The 22,859-nt window shown below is 51.4% G+C and overlaps 2 protein-coding genes across 2 annotated transcripts; one reads left to right on the top strand and one right to left on the bottom strand.

Moving 5' to 3' along the window:
* Window positions 1-5,704: 5,704 nt before the first annotated feature.
* LOC142578544 (uncharacterized) lies at window positions 5,705-8,212 on the bottom strand. Its single transcript, XM_075687914.1, has 2 exons — window positions 5,928-8,212; window positions 5,705-5,777 (listed from the first exon to the last, which is right to left on the bottom strand). Exons 1-2 carry the CDS (start codon window positions 8,210-8,212, stop codon window positions 5,705-5,707), a joined length of 2,358 nt encoding a protein of 785 aa, XP_075544029.1.
* A 13,067-nt stretch (window positions 8,213-21,279) lies between these two features.
* LOC142578542 (uncharacterized) lies at window positions 21,280-21,980 on the top strand. Its single transcript, XM_075687913.1, has one exon. The coding sequence runs from the start codon at window positions 21,402-21,404 to the stop codon at window positions 21,978-21,980; it is 579 nt and encodes a 192-aa protein (XP_075544028.1). The 5' UTR covers window positions 21,280-21,401.
* The last annotated feature ends 879 nt before the right edge of the window (window positions 21,981-22,859 follow it).

Below are 22,859 nucleotides of genomic sequence, written 5' to 3'. Positions count from 1 at the left end.
TTGTTACAAACAATATCGGCATGTGAAAGGCGTGCGCAAAAATGGTTCCATAAGTGCTCACTGACAACCAAAAGTCACGCCGCATTGAAACGTGCCAAGAAAATCTCATCATGTGCAAACGTGATCGAAAATTTTTGGACGTCATTACAGGTGACGAAACTTAGGTATTTGAATATGACCCGGAGACCAAAAGGTAATTATCGGAGCGGCAGATGCACTCGTCCCATGGCCAGAAGAAAGCCAGGGTCAGCAAATCAGAGATCAAGATCGATCATGCTCATTTTTTTTACATCCACGTACTGGTTCATCATGAGTTTGAGGAGCCTGGAACCACTGTGAAGTACAAATTTTATGTGGATGTCCTCGAAAGACCGAAACGCAGGGTTTAACAAATCCGGGCGGACATCGCAGACAATTGGAAGTTGCACCACAATAATGTGCTGGCCCACAGTGCCTTCATCGTCACCGACTACCTGGTTAAAGCAGGGGTGCCAACGATCCCCAGCCCCCGTACAGCCCAGGCTTGGCTCCCCCCGACTTTTTTCTGTTTCCACGCCTCAAAACAGCTCTGAAAGGCAATCATTTTGGGACAGTGGACGTGATCAAAGCAGCTAGCACCTCAGCGTTAAAGGCGATTTCGGAGGAGGACCACCGCAATGCATTCGAGAGCTGGAAGTCTCGCTGGAGCCGATGTATTGACGCAAAGGAGAGTATTTTGAAGCTTTTTAAACACTTTCTGTGACAATAAATTCAATAAACGATTTTTAATGGCCTTACTGACATTACTTTCAGGACAGACCGTGTACATGTACCTTGAAGGTATGTATGTGGAAATCACTTCAACCTCTGCTTGCTTTTCTGGCATGATATAAAACGGCCTTTTGTCTCTAAACCACTTACTTTTAAACTATTCCATTTGGTTCATTTTTCTAACTTCTGCAGAGTTACATTCACATCTTCCATAGTTAACCGGCTCCGTTTTCAGTCTTGCTTCCTAAAATATGCCCTCCTGCCATGCTGATTTGGAAGGCCTTCTGTTAGCAATGGGTATTGTATTTCAAGACTGTCAGTGCAATGTTGCACGAAGAAAACTATCCTTGGAGTAAATTATTGTTCAGCTTGATATCATGATACTGCCGCATGGTTGTTATCAAGCTCTGCAAGAGACTGGTCCTGCCATCCTACCAAGAGTGCATTTCATGGGTCAGCACTGGCTGGTGGAGAGGGTCAGCGCAGCAGCAATAACCAGTGCACTACCGGACTAGGCGGCCCACCCACGAGTTCTACGAATATTCTGCAAATAAAGATGTTTTCAATCAATCAATCAATCGATCAATCTCTTTCTTTTGACATTAGTTTCTGAGGCTCACAGATCCGTGTCTGGGTCAACAATAACACCTGACATGGTCTTCTAATTTTGTGCAACATACACTACATATAATCAGATAAAAGTTGCATGTTTTGTCTCTTGGAGTCTGCTCAGCGGTAGGAGGTCAAGACCACAGCTGGGAATGGCTGGCCAAGATCTGCAGTGTCTGTCCCGTGTTATGCATCTGACAAGATTTCGAGTGTGGCAAGAAGACATGCCAGACATCATGTGATCTTTCTAATTATTGTGCAGAGAGCTATCGGCATGATAATATCCTTGTCACGATCCGCCCTGGTTCATGAACAAAGGAGGGCAGGAGGCACCCTCCGTTAGACAGACGCCCCGCAGCGTTGTGGTGACGAACGATGACTGACCGCCGAGCAGCCGTGCTCGCCGGTGTTTATTGGTGCGGTAACCAATGTAGCCTAACTGAGCCTGGCAGGCCACCGAGCCTGGCGGGTCAACGAAGATTATGCCCGAGGGGGCGTCACATGCTTGTTACACCCCCTTACCCCCAGCCTGTTTGTCGTCAACAAAAAACTTCCAAGTTCAATGTACAAGGCTCTGCCTCCGTTCTAGCCGGGTCGACAGCGCCTGCTACCCAAGCGAGTAACGGTCTAGTGGCCTCCGCCGTCGAGTGCTCCGCCAGGGCACCGGTGTTGACGGGCTGGGTGTGGCAACGCCGGGTGCTGCCTGAGGCAGCCTCGCTCCATCCTGAGGGTCCATAGTGGTCGGCCTTGTGAGTGGTGCCGGGCTCGACACCGGTACAACGGGTGCCGCACCGCTGGCAACGCTTGCCGCCTCCGAGGTGGGCGGCCTCCGCTGGAAGCGACTGGTTTTGGCACTAGTCCTCCTGCGGGCTGAAACCCTGAAGTGGCAGTTGAGGGTGCTGGCCAGGTCCCGAGGCGAGGCCTAACATGGTCGGCGTGTCTGTGCCATGTGGCCCCGTCTGGCATGCGGACGAGCAGCGATGAGGCGCTGGCAGGAGACACCACCTGTCCGGCGGACCAGGGTGGGCCAGGGCGGAAGCTCCTGGCGAAAACTGAAGCTCCCGACTCCGGCAAAGGCCCGGGATGGCATCCTTGGTCAGCAGCAACTTGTGCTTCAGCTGCTTCAGAGCACTGTGGATCAGAGGTCCGGATGCAAGACGTCCAAGGGTGTCTTGACCATCCGACCCAGCAAGAGCTCACAGGGGGCACGACCAGTGACATCGTGGGGCGTGGTCCGGTACTGAAACAGTATCTGGATCTGCGTCCGGAAATCCCCAGTCTGGCTCTTCTTGGGCTTGCCCTTGATGGTCTGCACCACCCTATCAGCTGCACCATTCGAAGCAGGGTGGTACGGCGGAACCATCATCCGGCGGATTCCGTTCTTCGTCAGCCAGGCCAGGTACTCTGTGCTGGCGAAAGCAGGACCATTGTTGGACACGATGACGTCCGGCAAACCCTGGACGGCGAAGACCTATCGTAGCGCTGCGATGGTCGCGCCTGCTCATGGAGGGGTGACAGGTTGTGGTGAAGAGTGGTGGGTAACCTCCACCCACTTCGGAAAGGCGTCCACCTCCACCAGAAAGTAATGGCCCTTGAAAGGTCCCCCAAAACCCACATGTAGGCGGGACTAGGGTCTTTGTGGGAACGGCCAAGGGGTGATTTCCTCATGACGTGAGGCCCGCTGATGCTCTTGGCAGATTTGGCAGCTCTGCACCATGTGAGCGATGTCCTGGTCCAGGCCAGGCCACCAAACATGGGACCGGGCCACCATCTTGGTCTTTTCCACGCCAGGATGACCCGCGTGTAGCAACTGCACGACTCTGGACCGGAGACTTTGTTGGATCACTACCCTGGAACCCCACAGTAGGCAGCCCTGTTGCAAGCTCAGCTCAGCAGCCTTGTGGCTATAAGCCTGCTGAACCAATTCCTTCCCACGGGGCACCGCCTTGACGAGCTGATCGGGTCCCGGCTGGTCGCTTGCGATACCGCAGATCTGGAGAGCACCTCGGGGCACGCGTGCTCCAGCATGAACACTTCAGCAGGTTCTGGAACAGCATGGGGCACCTCAGGCAGGGGCAGGCGGCTCAGGGCATCAGCAGGTCCCATATCCTTTCCTGGATGGTAAACCAGCTGGTAACTGTAAGCTGCCAGCCTCAAAGCCCAGCGTACCCCTCGGAAACTGCACGGAAACTGCCTTGTCAGGCCCAAGCAGCCCCAACAGCGGCTTGTGGTCCGTGATCGCCTCGAACTTCCGGCCCAAATACTGGTGGAAGCGTTCGACACCGAGGCAGCACACCAGCATTGGTCCAACCATGGCCCAATGCTGGCAGAAATTGGTACCAATGTTGGACCAATGTTGGCATATTGGCAAAGTGCAACCCAATCCAATGCTGGCCCAGCGTTAAAGCCAAGATTGGACCAAGGTTATGCCAATGCAGCAGCCATTGTGCTACCAGCGTAGGACCAGCGTTAAAGCCAAGATTGGACCAATGTTATGCCAATGCAGCAGCCATCGTAGGACCAGCGTTAAAGCCAAGATTGGACCGATGTTATGCCAATGCAGCAGCCATCGTGCTGCCAGCGTAGCACCAGTGTTGAGCCATATCGTTGCCATTATTAATGCCAGCTTTGAGCCAATGCCCTTTGCATGACGAATATTCTAGATACGCTGGCTTTAGAGCACGCACACATTCTTACCGCAAACCTTTTGCTAGCGGCATTTTTTGTAGCAATTGTCCCCTTACCGTCTTCCTCAATAGTAGCTAGGAAAGCTCGACAAAAAGATGTCAAGAAGCAGAAGTCATATATGCTTGCAAATAATAATAAAAGAATACTGAAATTGACGTTTATGACAGTTTATTTGCTAATAAATTTTCACAAACAGGCATTTTCCGTGGACCTAGATGGGTGACGCTCGGTTATCTTCAAACAGTTTATTTACAGGCACTGCCCTCAGGATAGGAATCGGGCAAGGTGCCGAGGACGGTGGGCTGGCCAGGGGTTTCAGGGCAGGGAGCTGACGACAGTAGGCAGGTTGGACAGTCCTTGGATGACGGCGGGCTGATCAGGCCCCCGAGGACCACGAATACGCGGTGGTTTCGTTGATATTGCTACCATATCCCATAGCGACTTCACCTTTACTTGGAGGAAATGCTTGTACTGTAAAATAAAAAGAAACATTATCAGAGATGTTGGTATGACAAATGTATGTGGCAGCGTTTTCATTTGAAAAATCGCCATACTGCAACAATATTATGTCTGAGCAGAGAATTCGAAGGGGTGAATCAAGAAACTTTCTTGCAAGAGATTTGTCAGGTAACACTTCTTAATATTTCGACATATATGACATATCTTGTACAAGGTGTAACGTAATATTTAGAACAGACATAAAATGCGCAGCATCCGTCCGCCTTGTTTACAGCCCACACCTAGTCAGCGTAGCACTTTATAATTAAAAAATTGCAGCAATACCTGCTACAGCACAAAAAGCCTAGTTCCAGACTGTGTAGACAAAATGCGGCCTTCGTGCGAAATTTTTAATGTGGAAACCGAGAAGTTCCGTCAGGAAGCACTAGTAAAAGAGGCATTTATTATACGAAAAGAAAGAAATACTGTCGGCTGGAAATGATGCTTGGCCTATAACAGTGAGAAGAAGCGTGGTTCCTCGATATCACTAGCAGGGTCAGGCCGCGCGCGTGGCTTGATAAAATCATAGTCCTGGAATTTGGGTGAAATTCACAGAGATTTACACGTGGTTCTACTCCGGGCACTATTCAAAGGCTGCAAATAAAAAGAGCTATGTAATTAAAGGCACTCTACATTAGCCAGGCCTGTTTCAATAATATATATACCGCGTGATATTGCTTGGGTTATATTGCTCCTTATAAAACTTATAACATGCGCAAGAAAAATGCACTCACCATTGTAAGATCCATGCTTCTGTGTATCCGAGTTCATCCCACATCGAAGACGGTGGCCACGAGCGCCGACTTTTTTGTAATTGTTGTTTCGCCTATATTAATTCTAACACTCACAAAAATTCGTGGCCACATTGCTGCGTATTTCAAGATGTAGGCTTCTCAGTAGGAATGACGATCGCAAGTGAGCATTTTTCACGAGAGGAGTGCGCTGGCAAGAACGGACAAGACGGCAAGCACTCAGGCGGTGTGGCACCCAGTCGGCGTGCTAGCGATGCATAGAAGGAAAGAGTGAAAGGAGAGAGAAGTGGTTCTTGAAGGGAGAAGGAAAGGTTGACGCTGTTTTCTGCAGCCCTTGCGGGAGCACGGCTCAGCGTCAACAGGGGTGGGGGGGAGAGTGGGAGCAAAGGAGATAGGAGAGTAGAGAGTTAAAGTGACGCCATGGGCAGCGGCTGAGCAGTCCGGCAGGGAGGGCCCATTGGGTCCGGTAGGAGTGGTGATCTGGTGACAAGGCCAGGGGGGCGGTGATCCAGCAGGAGCCAGATGATTGGGGCAGGTCGAGTAGCCTGTAGTGGTTTGGATAGCCGTGAGGCTATCCGTCTTTGCAGAAAATCCTAGAGTCTCGCCGAGAGCCCCGACGAGTCGAGGTACTCGACGACACTTAGGAGGGCTGGCAGCTCGCTACGACCAGGGAAGAGGATGTCTTCCTGCCGTGCAGAAGGAAGCCCCAGGCATCGGAACTCCTGCAGGAGACGGTCACACTGCTGTAGGTAAGCAGGGCAGGCCAGTAGGAGGTGCTCCAGGGTCTCGGGCTCCCCACAGGAGGCACAGGCTGGAGAGGCGATGAGGCCATGCCGGTGGCGGCGAGCACCCGTCCAACAGCAGCCAATCCTCAGTCGCAGGAGGAGGGAGGTCTCCCTGCGTGCAAGGCCGCGCTGTGGAAGTGGTCGCGGAGGGCGGCCCAAGGACGTCCGCTTGTCCGGATGGCAGGCCAGCAGATGGCGCCGAAGCCTGTGGCTTGTGAAATCATTGGCTGTCACAGCCAGGCTGGGCGGGACCACGCAGTGGTGGGCACGCTTAGCCAGTGCATCTGCTTCCTCGTTGCCCGGTATCCCTATGTGGGCTGGAAGCCAGTGCAGGGACACTGAGCAGCCCGCCTCCTGGAGCGCCATCAGCCTTGTCGAGAGCAGGGCAACCCCGAGGCTGGCCCTTTCTGGCCTCTGCAGGCTGAGAAGTGCCGCCTTGGAGTCGCAGTAGATGGTCACTGGGGTCACCGGCAGCTCCTCTGCGAGTAAGTCCACAGCCAGGTGAAGGCCTGCTACCTCTGCCGCTGTTGACGTCGCATGGTCGGGGAGGCGATACTGCTTGCTCTTCTGCAAAGCGGGTACCACGCAGGCCGCAGTCGACGAGCCTGTGTCCGGCATCACCGAGCCGTCAACGTAGATCTGCAGGTTTCCTCCGTGGTCCTCATGCAGGAGGGAGGCAGCCGTCTGTTGAAGGGCACAAGTCGGGGAGCGCCGTTTGGAAACGCTGGGCAGCTCTGTGGTGATGGGTATGGGTGGTCTCTGGGAAGGAGGCAGCTGTGCGTTGTTCGCTGGAGGCCTCCCAATCACCTCCTCGTACAGCCCACAGAGTCTGCCCATCTGTGAATGGGGCCGCGAGCGCAGTCGGGAGAGCAGGGCACTGCCGTCTGGTCCATGGTGGAGGCGGTCAACGTGGCGTAGCCCCTGCTGCAGGAGGAGGAGTGACAGGGGCCATGCTCCCGCCTCGGCCAAGGTTGCAGCGACTTGGGAGCTGCGGGGAGCGGCCAGGCAGAGCCTAATCGCGGCACGATGCTGCAGCTCCAGCTTCTTGAGACGGGCAGGTGGTAGTGCCACGAGTGGGAGGGCGTACCGCAGGCGTGAGGTAGCTGCTGCATCGTACAGCCGCAGTGCCCACCCAGTGGTACAGCCCTGTCCTCGGGCAAGAAGCTGGGAGACTGCCTTGCGGACCCGGAGGACCTGCACATGCAGGGTCTTGACAGCAGGCAGCCAGGACAGTCGGTGATCAATGCGTAGCCCCACGTACGTCACTGCAGTGCTCCAGGGTAGCTGGACGCCTTCCAGGTGCAGCCGGGGTGCTGTGCGGCGGGCGGCTGCTCTTGGGTGGAGCAGCATGGCCTCCGTCTTCCTTGCCGAGATGGTAAGGCCAATGCTGCTCAGGTAAGCAGCAGCGGTGTCGAGAGCTCTTTGCAGGGCCGAGCGCGCTGCGGTGGTTGTGTGGTGGGCTTCGCACCCACAGGGCGATGTCGTCCGCGAAATGGAGGCGCTCACCGGATAGTCGGGGTCGATCGGCAGGGCTGCAGGAAGCCGGGCCAGGGCCAGGTTGAACAGGAAGGGGCTCACTACTGACCCTTGTGGGACGCCCGCTGCCACCGGCCGAGGGGAGCTCCTCGATCGGCCCACTCGTACCCTGAGGGTGCGTTCCTCCAGGAACGACGAGATAAACCGCCGCAGATTCCCGTTGATGCTAAGTAGGTCCAGGGCCTGCTGAACGACTGGGTGGGGCAGGCCATCGAAGGCCCCCTTGATATCGATAAGCACCAGGAGCACGGCGTCACCGCAGGCCTTGGCCTCTTCCAGCGTGGAGACCACATCCGCGATGGAGTCCGCGGTGCACCGGCGCCGCCGGAACCCCGTCTGCTCGTCGGCCAGGAAGCCACGGGCACGGACCACCCAGTCCAGTCGGGCCAAAGCAATGGCCTCCATCACCTTGCAGGCGGCGGAAGTGAGGGAGACCGGCCGGTAGGAGCTCACGTTTCCAGCCGGCTTTCCGGCCTTCAGGATGGGGGCCACGATGGCTGTGCGCCATGACTCCGGCACCTGCCCTGACCGCCAGATGTCATTGTAGCAGTCGAGCAGGCGCTGCTGCTCGCTGGCGGTCAGGTTGCGGAGCATTTGGGTCGTCACTCCGTCGGCTCCTGGTGCGCTGCGGCGCTTCCCCCTCTTCAGGGCCACTTGGAGTTCATGCAGCGTCAGTGGGTCCTGGCAGATAGCAGTAACTTGGCTCGATGTCCACCCCGGGTGATGGTTGTGCGGGCAGCTGAAGGCTGAAGGAAGGCTGTCCTACCGGCAGGATGGCTGCAGTGCGTGGTACAGCCGGCGCGAACTGGTCGGCGAAGAGCTCCGCAAGGGCCTCTTCGCTGACGCCCAGCGTGATGGCAGCGGCGAGGACAGGTTGTAGGATTGTTCTCCTGCCGGTGAGAGATTTGAGCAGTCTCCAAGCCAGGGGTCCCCTGGACCTGTCCTCGATGGCAGAGTAGAGGCTCCTCCAGCTCTGGCTCCTCCTGCGCGGGGCCTGGCGTCTGCAGCGGGCATCCGCGCGTCTGTACTCGGTCCAAGCTCAGCCTTGCCCGTCCGGATTGCTCTGCGCTTCATACGGCGCCTGGAGGCGCGGAGGTTGAGCAGGTGGATGTCCGGAGCGGGGGTATCTGGTTGGGCAGAGCACTGAACGGTGGCAGCCTGAGCACAGTCCGCGATGGCGTTGAGGAAGTCATGGCCATCGTCCAAATAGCTGCAGTGCTTCCGGAACAGGGACCAGTCTGTGACGTGGTATGTTCTTGATCTAGGCCTTCTCCCAGACCCGGGGCTGATCACGATAGGGAAGTGGTCAGACCCCCATGTGTCCGGAGTTGTGGCCCAGGAGTAGTAGCACTGCTCGGTGGTGAGGGAGAGGTCGATGGCCGTGCGTGCTCCGCGGCGGACGTAGGTAGGCTCCCCGGTGTTCATGATCAGCAGGCCAGCTCGGCTGATGGCGTCTGTGAGGTCCTTGCCTCGGCGGGTGCAGCTGCGGCTACCCCAATCCGTGTGGTGTGCGTTGAAGTCACCGCACAGGACTGCATGCCCACCGAGGCGAACAGCCAGCTGGACGAGGCTGGAGGGATCCCACGGCTTTCCTGGACGAATGTAGATGCTCGCCACAGCCGTGTCCTGACTGCCAAGGCGTACGGTGACGGCACATGACTCCAGGGGGCCACCCGCGATGTCAGTAACGGGTAGAACAGCATGCGCCAGGGTGCTGCGGACGTAGATTGCCGTGCGTGGCTTCCCTGTCTTGTGGGCTCCATCTAGGCAGGGTGCCGCAGTGCAACTGCGTGTGGCACAGGTGGTGGCGCCCGAGTATCCCGTGTAGCCGGGGAGCCGTAGGTTCTCGGCCACGGCGTATACCTCCTGCAGTGCGAGAACGTCGAAGTCGCACTGCAAGAGGTACTCACACAGCTCGCCGTGCCGTCGCCGCAGCGAGTTTACATTCCACTGGAGCACCCTCGGGCGGCTGCGGCGGGACCTCGATGGGATGCTAGCCATGCTGGTGTTGGATGGACGGCACGCCTCCCGCCTGGAGGCAGAGGGCTCGGAGTGTGCTATCAGCAGGCAGCATCTCTCCGATGGCCTTCAGCGTCAGCTGCAGGCTCGCGATCAGCTGGTCGCGGGAATCTGTACAGGCCTGCGGTGGTGGTGTGGCTGGTGCCTCCGTGGTTGTGGTGGTGGCTACAGATCGTCCGGCTCGGAGGGTCCGTGGGGCTGCTTTGGGTGGCTGGCCAGGAGGGAGCATCGCCGACTGGTGCATTCGTGAGCGGCCGGTTAGGGCCTGTGCATACGAGACTTGCGTGGAGGTCTTCGCCTGCTGTGTCTCTTCCCGCACAGAGGCCTGGACGGCACGACGAGAGAGGGGAGTAGGGGCGGTCGCCATGATGGTTGCCACCCTACGTTCTTTCTGCCACCTGGGGCAGGCAGGAGTATTAGCAGGGTGATTGCCACCACAATTATTGCAGTGGGCGGCATTTGGGCACCTTTCTCCTTGCTCGTGTGACCTCCCACAGTGCAGACAGCTGGTAGGTCTGTCGCAGGTTGCAGCCACGTGCCCATAGCGGCCACATTGCTGGCACTGCAGTGGGCGCGGTCTTCCAGGCCTCACCCGGAACTGGAGCTTGTATATGGACACATGCTCGGGAGGGACCGGGCTGCTAAAGCGAAGCATCGCCTTGTTGCCGGAGCGGGTCGCAGACAAGATAGGGACACTGGACTCGATCGCACCAGCCAGCTCTGCGTCGGTAGTCTCTCCGTCAATGCCGTGTATAAAGCCCGTGCTGTTTCCACGGACAGCTGGTGGACGAGCAGCAACGGGAATGCCTCGGAGCTCGGTGGTGGCGAGCAGTTCCTCCAAGCAGGCCTGCGAGGTCGCGTCCGCGGCCACGATGTTTCTTTTAGTGGTAACCCGGACCGCGGACACCCCTGGTAGCGCAGAGAGCACGGCGGCAATAGCAAGGCGGGATCCTCGCTCGAAGGCCCCTCCCGGGCCAGAAGGGCGGAACAGGGCCGTCCCGACCACCGCTGGGTCAACCGGTATGGTGGCGGCTTGTTGTAGAGCCCTGGCGCGACGCTGGGCGTTCCTGTAGAGGACGGTGGTGAACGCGTCCTGTGCTGGTTCGCCGCTCTCGGGTGCCAGGGAGAGTGCGATTTGAGGACTGGTGGGGGTGTTCTTCAGTGGCGCCTGTTGCTGTGGAGAAGCCGCTGGGCCCGAGGTGGTAGCAGTCGCTGGAGGCTGCAGGCTGCCTGGAGTTGTCCGTCGCTTCCCCTTGCCCTTCTTTTTGGAGGCAAGGCGCTTTGCAGGGGGAGCTGGCGGATCCTTCAGGAAGGTAGCTGCGCTCTGTCCAGTAGCTGGTGGAGCGTGATCATGAGTAGTCGCGCCCTCTCTTGGAGAAAGTGCAAAGGAGGCAGTCGATGACTCATCAGGCGTCCGAGAGACGGCGCTCACGTTACCGGGAGAAAAAGTCTATGGTTCAAATACTGGTGCAAGCAAAATTAAAAGGTGAAAGAGAAAGTTGGTTGTCAGAAATACGTGAGAAAAAGAAGGCCGCACCTAGAATATTTTGTAATCACATAAAATTATTAGGCAGGAAGTCAACAACAATACAACAACATATCCTAGACGAAGATGAAAACAGACTGGCAGGAGAAGCAGCAATAAATTACATCCAAAAAGTAACAGCCGAATCTTTCCAAGGCAAGGACGAGGTTGCATTTGAAGAAAAAAAGAGCATGAAAGAGACCCAAGGGGGAAAGGAGCTAGTGCTTACAAATTTAAACTGGAAGAAAGCGGAAGAGAAAATTCCTAAGCGCACAGCCACAGGGCTAGACGAGGTTCCCGTTAGGCTGATAAATGAACTGGGACCAAAAAGTAAGGAAGCTCTCGTGAAAGCAGTTGAAAAAACTTTGAAAGATAGACGAATACCAGACAGTTGGCGACAAAGTAGAATGAATTTAATTTATAAAGGTAAGGGGGAGAAAGACAGAATTCACTCGTATAGACCGTTGACCATTACATCGGTAATATACAGGCTAGCAATGCAGGCAATCAAAATTAAGCTTCAAGCATGGGCAGAAAATAATGGCATTTTGGGAGAGCTTCAGAATGGCTTTAGAATAGGTAGGTGTTTGGATGATAACTTGTTTGTTCTTACTCAGTGTATTGAAATATCAAAAGCAGAAAGCAGACCGTTGTATGTGGCCTTTTTGGACATTACAGGAGCATACGACAACGTAGACCGCAGCATTTTGTGGGATATTCTGGAAGGGGAAGGCTTAGGTAACGATTGTATACAGCTTTTGAGAGAGATTTACCTAGAAAATACTGTTTGCGTTGAATGGGAAGGGATGAGGAGCGCGGAGAAAGTTCATATCAACAAGGGACTGAGGCAGGGGTGCCCTTTATCCCCGCTGCTGTTTATGATGTACATGGTGAGGATGGAGAGGGCGCTAGAAGGAAGTAATATCGGGTTTAATCTCTCATACAAACAGGCAGGTACAGTAATAGAGCAGCAACTCCCAGGTTTATTTTATGCGGACGACATTGTGTTGCTCGCAAACAAGCAAAGTGATTTGCAACGTTTGGCTAATATCTGTGGACAGGAAGGCAACAATTTAGGTTTGAAATTTAGTGTAAGAAAATCAGGTGTTATTGTATTCAATGAAAACAGTGAATAGACAGTGGAGATACGGGGCCAAAAAATATCTCGGGTAACAGAATATAAATACCTTGGTATATGGATAAACGAAGGCAACGGATATATGGAAACACAGGAAAAAACCATAACAGTCAAGGGGAAGAGAAATGCAGCCATAATGAAGCACAGAGCGCTATGGGGATACAATAGGTACGAGGTCCTCCGAGGTATGTGGAAAGGGGTAATGGTTCCAGGACTTACTTTTGGAAATGCGGTTGTTTGCTTTAAATCAGGGGTACTATCAGGACTCGACGGGAACCAAAGGTCGGTGGGTGACCTCGCATTGGGCGCTCACGGGAAGACTACAAATGAAGCTGTGCAAGAGGATATGGGCTGGACTAGTTTTGAAGTGAGGGAAGCTCGCAGTAAAATTGAGTATGAAGAACGGCTGAGGAATATGGAGGAAAGTAAATGGGCTGGGAGAGTGTTCAGGTATCTGTACAGGCAAAACATTGATTCACAGTGGAGGAAAAGAACTAGGAAGCTTACCAACAAGTATGCGGCCTGTGGGGTGGGCAACACAGCAACAAAGAAGGTCAAGCGGAAAGTCAGAGAGGCTGAATTAATCTCATGGGTGGCGGCAATGGAAAAGAAACCTGCCATGAGTAACTACTTAAGGGGAAAAAACGAAATTAGGAAAGAAACCATTTATGATAACTCAAAGGGAAGCTCATTACTTTTCGAAGCGAGATCGGGATGCCTTAGAACACGCACCTATAAAGCGAGATATAAGAAGGAAGAAGAAGCATGTGCTTGCTGCGGTAAAGCTAGGGAAACGACGGAGCATATTTTATTAGAATGTGAAGACGTCTATCCAGCGGTCGATTCAGGCACCACTGGCCTCCTTGAAGCCCTTGGGTTCAGCGGGAGCAGTGGTAAAGCAAACAGGTCCGCAATAGACATCAGTAAGAGGCGATTGGAGGATTGGTGGAAGAAAAGTAGGGAAACGACAAAAGACGGAGACGTACAAAAGCACAGTTCGCAATAGGGTATCAGAAAATTTGGACGTGGTAGTTCATAGTGTTTTTTTTTTCATTGGTTAACCTAGGTAGGATATTAGGCAGCATAGTAGCAAGAGCTTGGTGGCGCAAGCCACCGCCCCGTTCCAAAGGGGACGCTCATAACATCCATCCATCCATCCATCCATCCAGCGGGGATAGGAAAGTCGCAGCAGCCGGCGCCATAGAGTTACTATGCTGACTCTAGAGGACAAGCTACCCATAGGGCCCATGCATTGAAATCGGGAACCGCAAGAGCGCCGCCATGTTGCTACGCGCCCAGGTTGCCAGCTCCTGAGACGCTTGCTAGACTTGGTGACAGTAGTCAGTTTTAATCCGGCAACCATAGCAGCGTAGCAGCATGGCGTCTCGCTTGTGATGTTGTGTGTTTGGGTTTTATAAGTTGGTTCTTTATTCTATGTTGCGGGAAGGTGTGGGGTGTGGTCCATGTTGGCCGTACAGGTGGTAGTTATGCAACCGAGAGATGATCCTGTTGAAGTTTCCGGCGCTATGCGGTTTTCAGCGGTCACGCCTGTTGCAGGAGTGTCACTCGACGAGGTTACGAGCGCGAAGCTTTGGTCAGATTCCTCTTTGGCGTTCCGTAATTCTCTTCGCACGGGCGCGGTATGTTGCAAAACTCGCTTTCGCGATCTATCGTCGCGATGATAGATCGGGTTTTTTTATTATAAGTACTGATCCAGCTGTAGGGCACATGTAACCGACAAACGGAAGTCTCAGGAGAGCACCTGAGATTATAATAAAGCAGGCGGCGCAGGAACTCCAGGGCACCCAAGGGACAGTGGGGGGATCAAAGCTCGAAGCAGCACGGTATGTAGGTTGGGGCCGCCGAGGCAGGTGTGTGCCAGGGAGTGTTCGCACGGACAGCTCCCCTGGCACGCGCAGCAGTGCCTCGCAAGGTCGAGATACTTTAAAGGCACCTGCGCCCATGATCTTTCTTTTGCCTCGGTGCAGTGAGCACGATTAACGAGAATAATATGGAGGGCATCCGGTGCAGTCGCGAATGCGTCGTGGCAAATGTAGCTCGCGTCGCCTGGCGTGTGTAGTAATATCAGAGTTGGTTGTATGAACTTTATGCATAATACCCTTTGTTACGGTACCTTAACGGAATGGGTCTAGAGGACGGTGTTGGTACATTTTTTCGTACCGCCCCAATCCTATACCCCCCACTACAAACACACACACATACCCCCCCCTTTTTTTATTTATACATACAATTCCTTGCCATGACGGATCATAGCCTCCTTTATTTTTGAAATATAGAGGAGGCTATGGACGAATTGACCTGTTCAAGTTGTCAACGTGTCAGTAACTGTCATAGGAATCACTGTAATAAACGCAATTCCACAATCGGATTGTTTACTTTCATTTTTTGTTGTAACACCGAGGACTACATAGAACTTTATTTTGTATAAAGAGAAAGAGTATCGTTTACATGGAGAAGTGGCTGTTCACATTGCCTGTCGCTTTCCCTCAAATGTTTCCTTGGTGACTAGGGTGACACACCCGCAGTCAAGGTGGCTGTTCGAGGTGTGCTGGCCGCCTAAACGAAATAAAAAGAAATTAGATGAATGTCGATACCAGTGCTATTGCTTATTGCCTCTTACCTGCATTTGCCTCCACGGCCTCTTGGCTTGCGGAGTCTGTATGAGGGCGCTGCTGTGGCTAGGCATAGGCATTGTCTAAGCAAAAAGAAAAGGCCATTCAAATGGGGAATTATGAAAATAAATTCAGTTATGTCTGCTTCTTGCACTCTTCTTGCCTAAAAGTTTTCAAACATAGTGTCCAGAACACACCAGCACTTTGACTGCTTCTGCTTTTTACCTGCAGGTGTTGCTGCGAGATCCTTAGTATGGCTGCGTGCAGCATTGTGACACTTGGTGGAGGCATTTCACGTGGTAGCCAAAAATATAAAGAATCATCCTTGTCTGCACGAATGCTTTCAATTTCTAAATGCAGTGGTAACTATCACTATTAGTGCAAGGCCCCCGCATCTATGCGGCAAGTGCCATAGCTCGAAACTGAATTTTTCCTTTAGTGTTTCACAAGGCGTCTCATATGTCCACATTAGATGTGATGTGTTTGTTTTTATTTATCCCAGTGTGGAGAGAGCATCATTAAATAGTTTTTTTTATTTTTGCGTGTCTTGTTTTTTGGTTTATTTCTGAATTTATCAAGCAGCAGTCTCATGATGCTAAAGTGACTTACGTAATGACAATCAGCTTTTGTTTTGCAGAAAAACAACGCATTTTCTGACCCATTGTTTGACATCCACTCATTCGCATAATTTTGCAGAGTATACTACCTATATTGACTTGCTTGACCTCCACAACTCTTTCCTTAAAATCATTCGGTACTTCTCATAATTTCTGTACCATGGGCTTCTGATACTCTGCATTCACCATTTTTGCTTGTTTCGGACTAGAAATGTCTTCTTTAATTTAGAGCTTAAATTTTACCTTTGGAACACACGGAAGGGCTTGCCATTGCATATCTGCATAAAAGGGAAACATGTTTCATTAAACATTTGCAAAATCCAATTGAAGATTGATGAATGCAGCTTGCAGTGTGATATGACTCAATGAGCCATAAAAGTAACTCATCTCACTTGGTAAATTAAAGCACATATTAGTGTGATGAACAAGATATGTTACACTAACGTGGTGAGTTTTCTTGCTTATACAGCAAAATAATCGGTGCGCGAGAAAAAAAAATTATTTTTGCGTACCCCTTGTACACACTGATTTAAGGAAAATGAGTTGGAGCTGTCCACATGATCTACTTATTTTACCTGCGAGTATGGCCAACAAAAATGTGTCCCAGCTGCTTAGTGGTATTTGAGATTATGTCAGTATTGCATATGTGCCTGTTGTCTAAAATAATTGAATTTTTAAAATGCTCGCAGGGATCTGATGTGCATATCTGCAGTTTATGGATACATGTAAAAGACTCAGCATCAAGGGCAAGTGAACGGTCCCACAGGACCGTTCACTTGCCTCTCACTTCACTCCGTTCACAGGACCGGAGTCTATCATGCAAATAGATTCCCTGCACAAATTTGTGACCAAGAAAGATATTCCACATGAGATTGCATGCAAGGAAGCGTTGAAAATATTGCACAGTTAATAAAACGCCTACGCTATTAATATGTGGGTTGATGCACTCGTTATGCAAAACGGAGGTGAGGCGTGCAGACAGGACACAAGAGTAGAGTATTTACAAGCAAACAACACGAGCGCCGCCCACTTCTCTACTCTTGTGTCCTGTCTGCACGCCTCACCTCTGTTTTGCATAATGAATCCTTACCAACTAGCTCAGCTTTCTGTCGTTCTAAGTCTCGATGCACTCGATTTCGTCCGCATTAGGCACTCGCCTCTTGATTACTTCGTGGCACAGAAATACTCGGCATCATGGCTGTTTTTCTGCTGTGGCCTTAGTAGAAGCATGATTGTTCAAAGTGCAACATTTAAATTAAACAGATTCTTTGAGTTGCTTGTGGCTTCGCCAGTACAATTCCGGTGTGCTGGTCCGCCTGTCCAGCAATTTCCTACTGAAGGGAAACCAGCAAATAAAAACGCCGCTCCGCATGTAGAAAAATGCTCTACTGTGACGCTTCTCAAACGATTGTGATGCACCACAAGAGCTGCCTACTCGCGTGACATTCTCAACAAGGAGATACATTCGTTTACTTACATGTGAAGGTATATGCCAGAGCACTTCGGGGGTTCGGTGGCACATAAGGCACGAGTGTGCCATAGCGTCCGATGTCGACGCGCGATCGCATGTCAAACGAACGCCTCAAACCTAAACTGTACGAAACTACTACGCATCCAAAAAACAGATTCGAAACCGAAATTCGCGTCATCCTTTATTGCATGAATGCGTACATCGTGATTTACATAAGTAACGGACTTAGCGATCGCTTTCTATAGACTTAATATTAATGCACAACCTTCATAAAGCCATCAGGTATGCGTATTTAGATGACAAAGCATAAGGTGACCTGTACTTGTTTTCAGCTTTTTCAATAGTAATTGCGCTGGCCACATTGACCGGTAGCAACAGGGCGGCGCCCTAGAGGTTCCCGCTTTTCCGGCCCAGCTTTTCCTCTAGAGTTGTTCTGCTAACTCTATGGCCGGCGCCGACGTTTCGAGACCAGCGCCATCTTGTGCGTGGGTCAGGGACGATTTGATGGCCGTCACTCCTGGTTGTCGGGGGATTGGGCTGTCGACATCCGTCCGCTCCGAGCGTACGTCGGGTGATACGTGAGCTTCGGAGCACGGTGCGGCGCATGGTGGCTGCTTGCGAGGGCCGGCCATGTCGTCCTCCTCACTCTCAGCTTCACGGGCGCGTTTCCGCGAGCTCGAGGAGTCCATTTCTTCCTCGTCGTCTGAAGAGGGATGGGAGGCGGCAGTCCTCTCAGCAAGGGTGGAGTGCTGCGTCAGGGAGATGGGGCTCGCCTGGGGTAACTCCACAGCTGCTGCCTGTGCCCCAGTGCTGTCGAGTACAGCCATAGGCAGAGCGGGAGCCGCTGGTTGCGTAGTGGTGGCTTGCTTGCGCAGCCACTCGTCGACAATGTGCGCGTCGCGGTTTTGGAGCTCTTCTCTCGCACGCAGCTCTTGAAGAGTAGTCGGCTCGAATGTCACGAGCGACATGCTGGCATGCCGACGGTGAACCGCGCGCGGTGGGCGTCCTTCCGGCGGGCGGAAACTCATGCTTAAAAAAAAGAAAAAAAAACCGCTCACACAATACAACCGCAGGGCACGATATCAGGACGTCGCGAGAAACGCATGCCCACCGAGGAACACACTCTCGCTCGACACACGCAGCGCGTGCACAACACAACACACGTGGCGCGTGCACAAGGCACCACACCCGTGCGTGGAGCAGGTGTCTTGGTGTCTCGTCACTCGAAGTGTGGACGCCGGGTAGGGGGAGTGATCCTGCGGCAGGCCAGCGCCATCTAGAATTTTCAAGGCCTCCGCACTCCCGTCTTTCGTGGCTGTGACGTCACTACACTTGGCCCTAGCCGAAGCGGGCCTAGCTTTCTCGGCTTTCCGACAGGTGGCACTGACGGTCAACAGCACGTTTTTTTTTCTTTCTACCTTTGTTGACCGGCGCATGTGCACGCTTACGCTTGGATGTTGTATTTCTTGAACTGTTTTGTGATCATAGTGCAGCACATCGCGTGCAGAGTGCCCGAATAGTCTTTTAAGTGAAGTGGTGGTGTGGGGAAGTTTCCAAACAACGTTGACACTGCTCGTAAAGCCGACGACCAAGCTGGAATCAGTGCGTTAAGCCTAAGCCTGCGGTGTGGTGCGAAGGTCTGCAAGGTTTCTGCGTGCGTCGAAAGCAGCGATGGGTCGGTGCTGCGTACCCAACTGCCGCGGAAATTACGATAAGGGTCCTAAAGTTAGACTCTTTTCGTTGCCGCGTGACGCTGCCCGCAGAAAGCAGTGGGTGAGAGCTATCCGTCGTGACGACGTCGACATCGGCACCTTACGCGATCCCAAGGTATGTAGTACATCCACATGTTCTCTTCCGTAGGCGCCAAGTTTTAAAGCAATGTCTATCGTTTCTTGAATCAATGCATTTTTTTACGGAGATATTTTGTTTACTGTGTACAAATGGTGAAAAAGATTTCCTTTGGTTCCTGTGCTGCCTGCTAGCTTCGTGCTGAAATCGAGTTGAGCTAGTGGCATATTAATGAAATAGAGTTGGCTTCTGTTTGCATTTCTGGTAGAAATATTGGAATTTCGTATTTAATGTTTTGGCGAGTCACTTGTGCCTTCTGTACTCGTCTGGAGTGCTTATTGATGCTGAACCTCTGATCTTACAATTGACACGGCCCTTCTTGACTACTATTTGCTGACGACTCTATACGGCGCGTTATATATGAAAACAAAAATGCCGGTGGGGATGGTGAACGAACCCAAATCTTAATAATTCATCTTTTCTTTTGCTGTGAAGGTTTGCGAGCTACATTTCAAGCCAGAGTTTCTCAAGACCACCTCTAGCTATACAGCTTCTGATGGGAGGACAGTGGAAGCACCAATGGGACTTACACGTCTGACACAAGAGGCTGTGCCAACCATTTTCCCCAATAGCCCTGCCTACCTATCACACTTTGCTCCAGTGCGTGATGCACCGGAAGACAAGCGAAGGCGCCTTGAAGCATCCCATCTGGATGAAGCCGTGCAGTTATCACTGGCAGCACATGCTGAAGAAGAGCACAGGAACAAGCTGGCGTCATATAATGATCTGCTTTTACGGCTTCCAGATGTACATGTACATCTGGAATCGCACAACTGCAGTTGTGCGATTTCTGGATGGTGAAGACTGTTCAAGACGCTGTGTTTTTCGTGCACATTGCAGGTGACTCCGGAGAACTAGAGGTGGAGCGCTCTGTTATAGTGAGTCACCTTATGAAGGTTACGGCCTTCTGGAGGAAGGCAAAACTCTCTTCTGATGATGTAACTATGCCTAGCAAGCTAGATGATATGCGCACTCTTGAGTCTGTGTTAGAAAGTGTAAAAATGTTCAAAGCACCATCTATATGTCACGCAGATGAAAAAGTGAAAGCGTCTTTTTAGCTAGTGTGCTCACTTCTCGATGACATTGCGAACGAGGATCTTTTGCCACAAGAACAGTTAGAGACAGTTAAATTTTTAACGGAACAGTTGCGCTTGCTCCTTAAGGATAAAAGTGCTTTGAGGTATCCAGCAGAGCTTATGATATTTTCAAGCATCCTTTATACCATTTCCCCACATGCCTATAGGTTCGTCCGCAGTACTAGCAAAATAACTTTGCCACACCCTTCTACAGTGATGAGGATTTGTGGCGAGTATCGTGCTAGTCCTGCGCACGAACAGACAGATGAACATTTCTTGAACTACATCAAAAGAAGGACAAATCATCTAAAGCAACATGAAAAAGTCGTCATTCTCATGATGGACGAAATTCACTTGACGCAGTACTTTAATTACAAAGGTGGCTCATTCACTGGCACAGCAGCAAACTGTTCTGATGCAGCAAAAACTGCTCATGTTTTCATGATTCAAAGTTTGCTATCAGGGCACAAGGATGTTGCACATATCTTGCCTGTTTTTAGTATCGAAGCAAGGCAGTTGCACGATGTCCTGAAAAAAAGTTATCTTGGAGCTTGAGAAGGCAGGGCTCACAGTTATTGCTGTCATAACAGACAACAATGCAATAAACAGAAAAGTGATGTCCATGTTTTCGCCGCATAACAGGTTGGATATTGTTTACCCTCACCCTGCTGACAAATCTAGGCCCCTATTTTATGTAGTGGATCCTGTTCATTTATTAAAATGTGTGAGGAACAATTGGCTTAATCAGAAAAGTCCTGGAACATGCATTTTCTATCCGGAGTTTTCAAGTGCATCATCATTAGTTCGCATTAATGGAGCTTCTTTTAAGGCACTCCGTGACATACATGAATTTGAAAGAAAAAGCCTATCAAAGTTTGGCTATGGGCTTACATACAAAGCTCTCCACCCATCCAACATAGAAAGACAGAACGTAAAACTAGCACTGAAAGTTTTCAATCCATTCGTTATTGAAGCCCTGAAGTCACTTGGAGGAAAACTTGGCCTGTCCTATGCTGAAGGAATGGCAGACTTTATCAGTGTGATACTAAAGTGGTGGCACATTGTCAACGTAAAAACGCCTCAGAAAGGCCGTCGGCTAAGATGTCCCTATCAAGAACCAGTGACGAGCTTGTATGGTGTGCAAGTGCAGTTCCTGAGTTCTTTTGTCAGCTGGTTAGATGTATGGAAAGAGGTGAAAATGGACACCGGTGCTCTGACAACTGATACGCATGCTGCACTCAGGCTCACAACTTTTTCCCTAATTGACGTCTGCCGCTATTGCATTGACGAGCTCCACTTAGAGTATGTCTTGCTTGGCAAATTCCAAACTGACAGCCTCGAAGAAAGGTTTGGAAGATACCGTCGCCTTTGTGGGACAAACTATCATGTCTCCATACAGCAAATATATGAGGCGGAAGCGAAGCTAAGGCTGCAAGACTCGCTTATCTTCCCTGAAATGAGAGACATGTGGAAATCTAGCAGCAAAACATTAGATGCCAGCCGCCTCATAGAAGACTACAAGATAAAAATAACAGAAGAAGACATTAAAAGCAAGGAGTCGAGCTTGCCAGCTATTACATACATAGCAGGATTTTGTGCACATGCAGCTCTAGAAAAGATTCCTTGCACAGCTTGTGCAGAAAACCTTACCGCACAGGAAAAAGAAATGGAGCTGGATCGCAACATAATAATTGAGAACCTCTCCCGGGGTGGTTGGAAGTTCCCGAGGCCTGTAGTCATAGATGCCGTGCTGCGAATGCAACTAGTTCTTGAGAAATTGACTACACAAGAAAATGTTGTGCAGTTTCATGCTTCCAGACATCAAAGGGAATTGCTGATTAGTTTGACACAAGAAGTAATAGACGATGAAGGATTCGATATCTGTTCTCAAGGTCATCATCCTGATGATGTCTATCAAAATATACTGTGGACAGCAGCGAACACATTGCTTAAAAATTATGTCCAAATGGAGACAGACCTCTTAAACACTGAACTGTCAAAAAAGAAACAGCAAAGAAAGCTCAAAACGCTTTAGTAATGCAGACCAGCTTCAGACAGGTTGTTTGGCTCAAGGATTTGTTTGTATTGTTTGTAGTCAGTGTATTGTAGTGTGAGAGTCCTCACAGTGTTTGTGAGGACTCCCTTTTCGTTCTTCAGTGTGCATTTGAAGTAAATCTGTCAGGGTATTGTTCAGTGTTTTTTTTAATCAGTTCTAGTATTGGAAAATAAACCTTTTTTCCTTAATGCTACTGTCGCCCACTCTCTTTCTTGCATGACAGCATGACACCGTTAAATAATGGTTTTAACCGCGGGCCTGTAAATGGAACTTCATGTTGTTACGAGAAATAAACTGACGCTAAATACTGGTCGTGCATTGAAATTCTTGGACGCTCCCATTTCACTTCGGTTCAAAGGCGAACGGGCGGTAGCAAGCAGGCGCACTCCGGCGGGATCGGGCAAGGTACGTGACGTCACGGACGGAGCGCGCAGGCCTTGAATTCTAGGTGGCTTTGGGCAGGCACGATGCAGCGGGGACGCATGGGATGCACCCGACTGGCGAGGCGAGGTCGTCGGAGCGAAAGGCTGCGTGACCTCTCTCTTCGACAGTTCGAGTCCGATCCCGCGACCTGAAAGGAAAGGGTGAACGAAGAATATGGCGTAAACGCCACTTTCCCTAGCCCGACCACGTTTTGGAGACATGCGTCTCCCCGCAGGCCGGCTGAGGCCGGTGAACAATAGAAGGCAGCATCCACGTGACCCTGCGTTCCCGGATGTTGGTTCCCTAAGTTGGTTTCCAACTGTCTCTATGGGGCCACTGAATACCTAGTGTGTCACGTGATTGGGGAGGTTTCTTCTCTGTATTGCTGTAGTGCGTGCAATGACACAGAAACCACGTGCTTCCAAACGCCGCCTA

The sequence above is a fragment of the Dermacentor variabilis genome, chromosome 4 (genome assembly GCF_050947875.1).
Source record: "Dermacentor variabilis isolate Ectoservices chromosome 4, ASM5094787v1, whole genome shotgun sequence".
Lineage (NCBI taxonomy): Eukaryota > Metazoa > Arthropoda > Arachnida > Ixodida > Ixodidae > Dermacentor > Dermacentor variabilis.
Note: the sequence above shows the minus strand (reverse complement) of the source record. Positions and strands in the feature narration are given on the sequence as shown.

What these genes read in the sequence shown, in the direction of transcription:
- LOC142578542 (XM_075687913.1), top strand. Translation starts at nt 21,402, where the DNA reads ATGAGAGACATGTGGAAATCTAGCAGCAAAACATTAGATGCCAGCCGC.
- LOC142578544 (XM_075687914.1), bottom strand. Translation starts at nt 8,212, where the DNA reads ATGCTCCGCAACCTGACCGCCAGCGAGCAGCAGCGCCTGCTCGACTGC. An exon ending in GCCCTCCTAAGTGTCGTCGA is followed by an intron (nt 5,778 to 5,927) that starts GTACCTCGACTC and finishes CCTTGTCACCAG; the next exon opens with ATCACCACTCCTACCGGACC.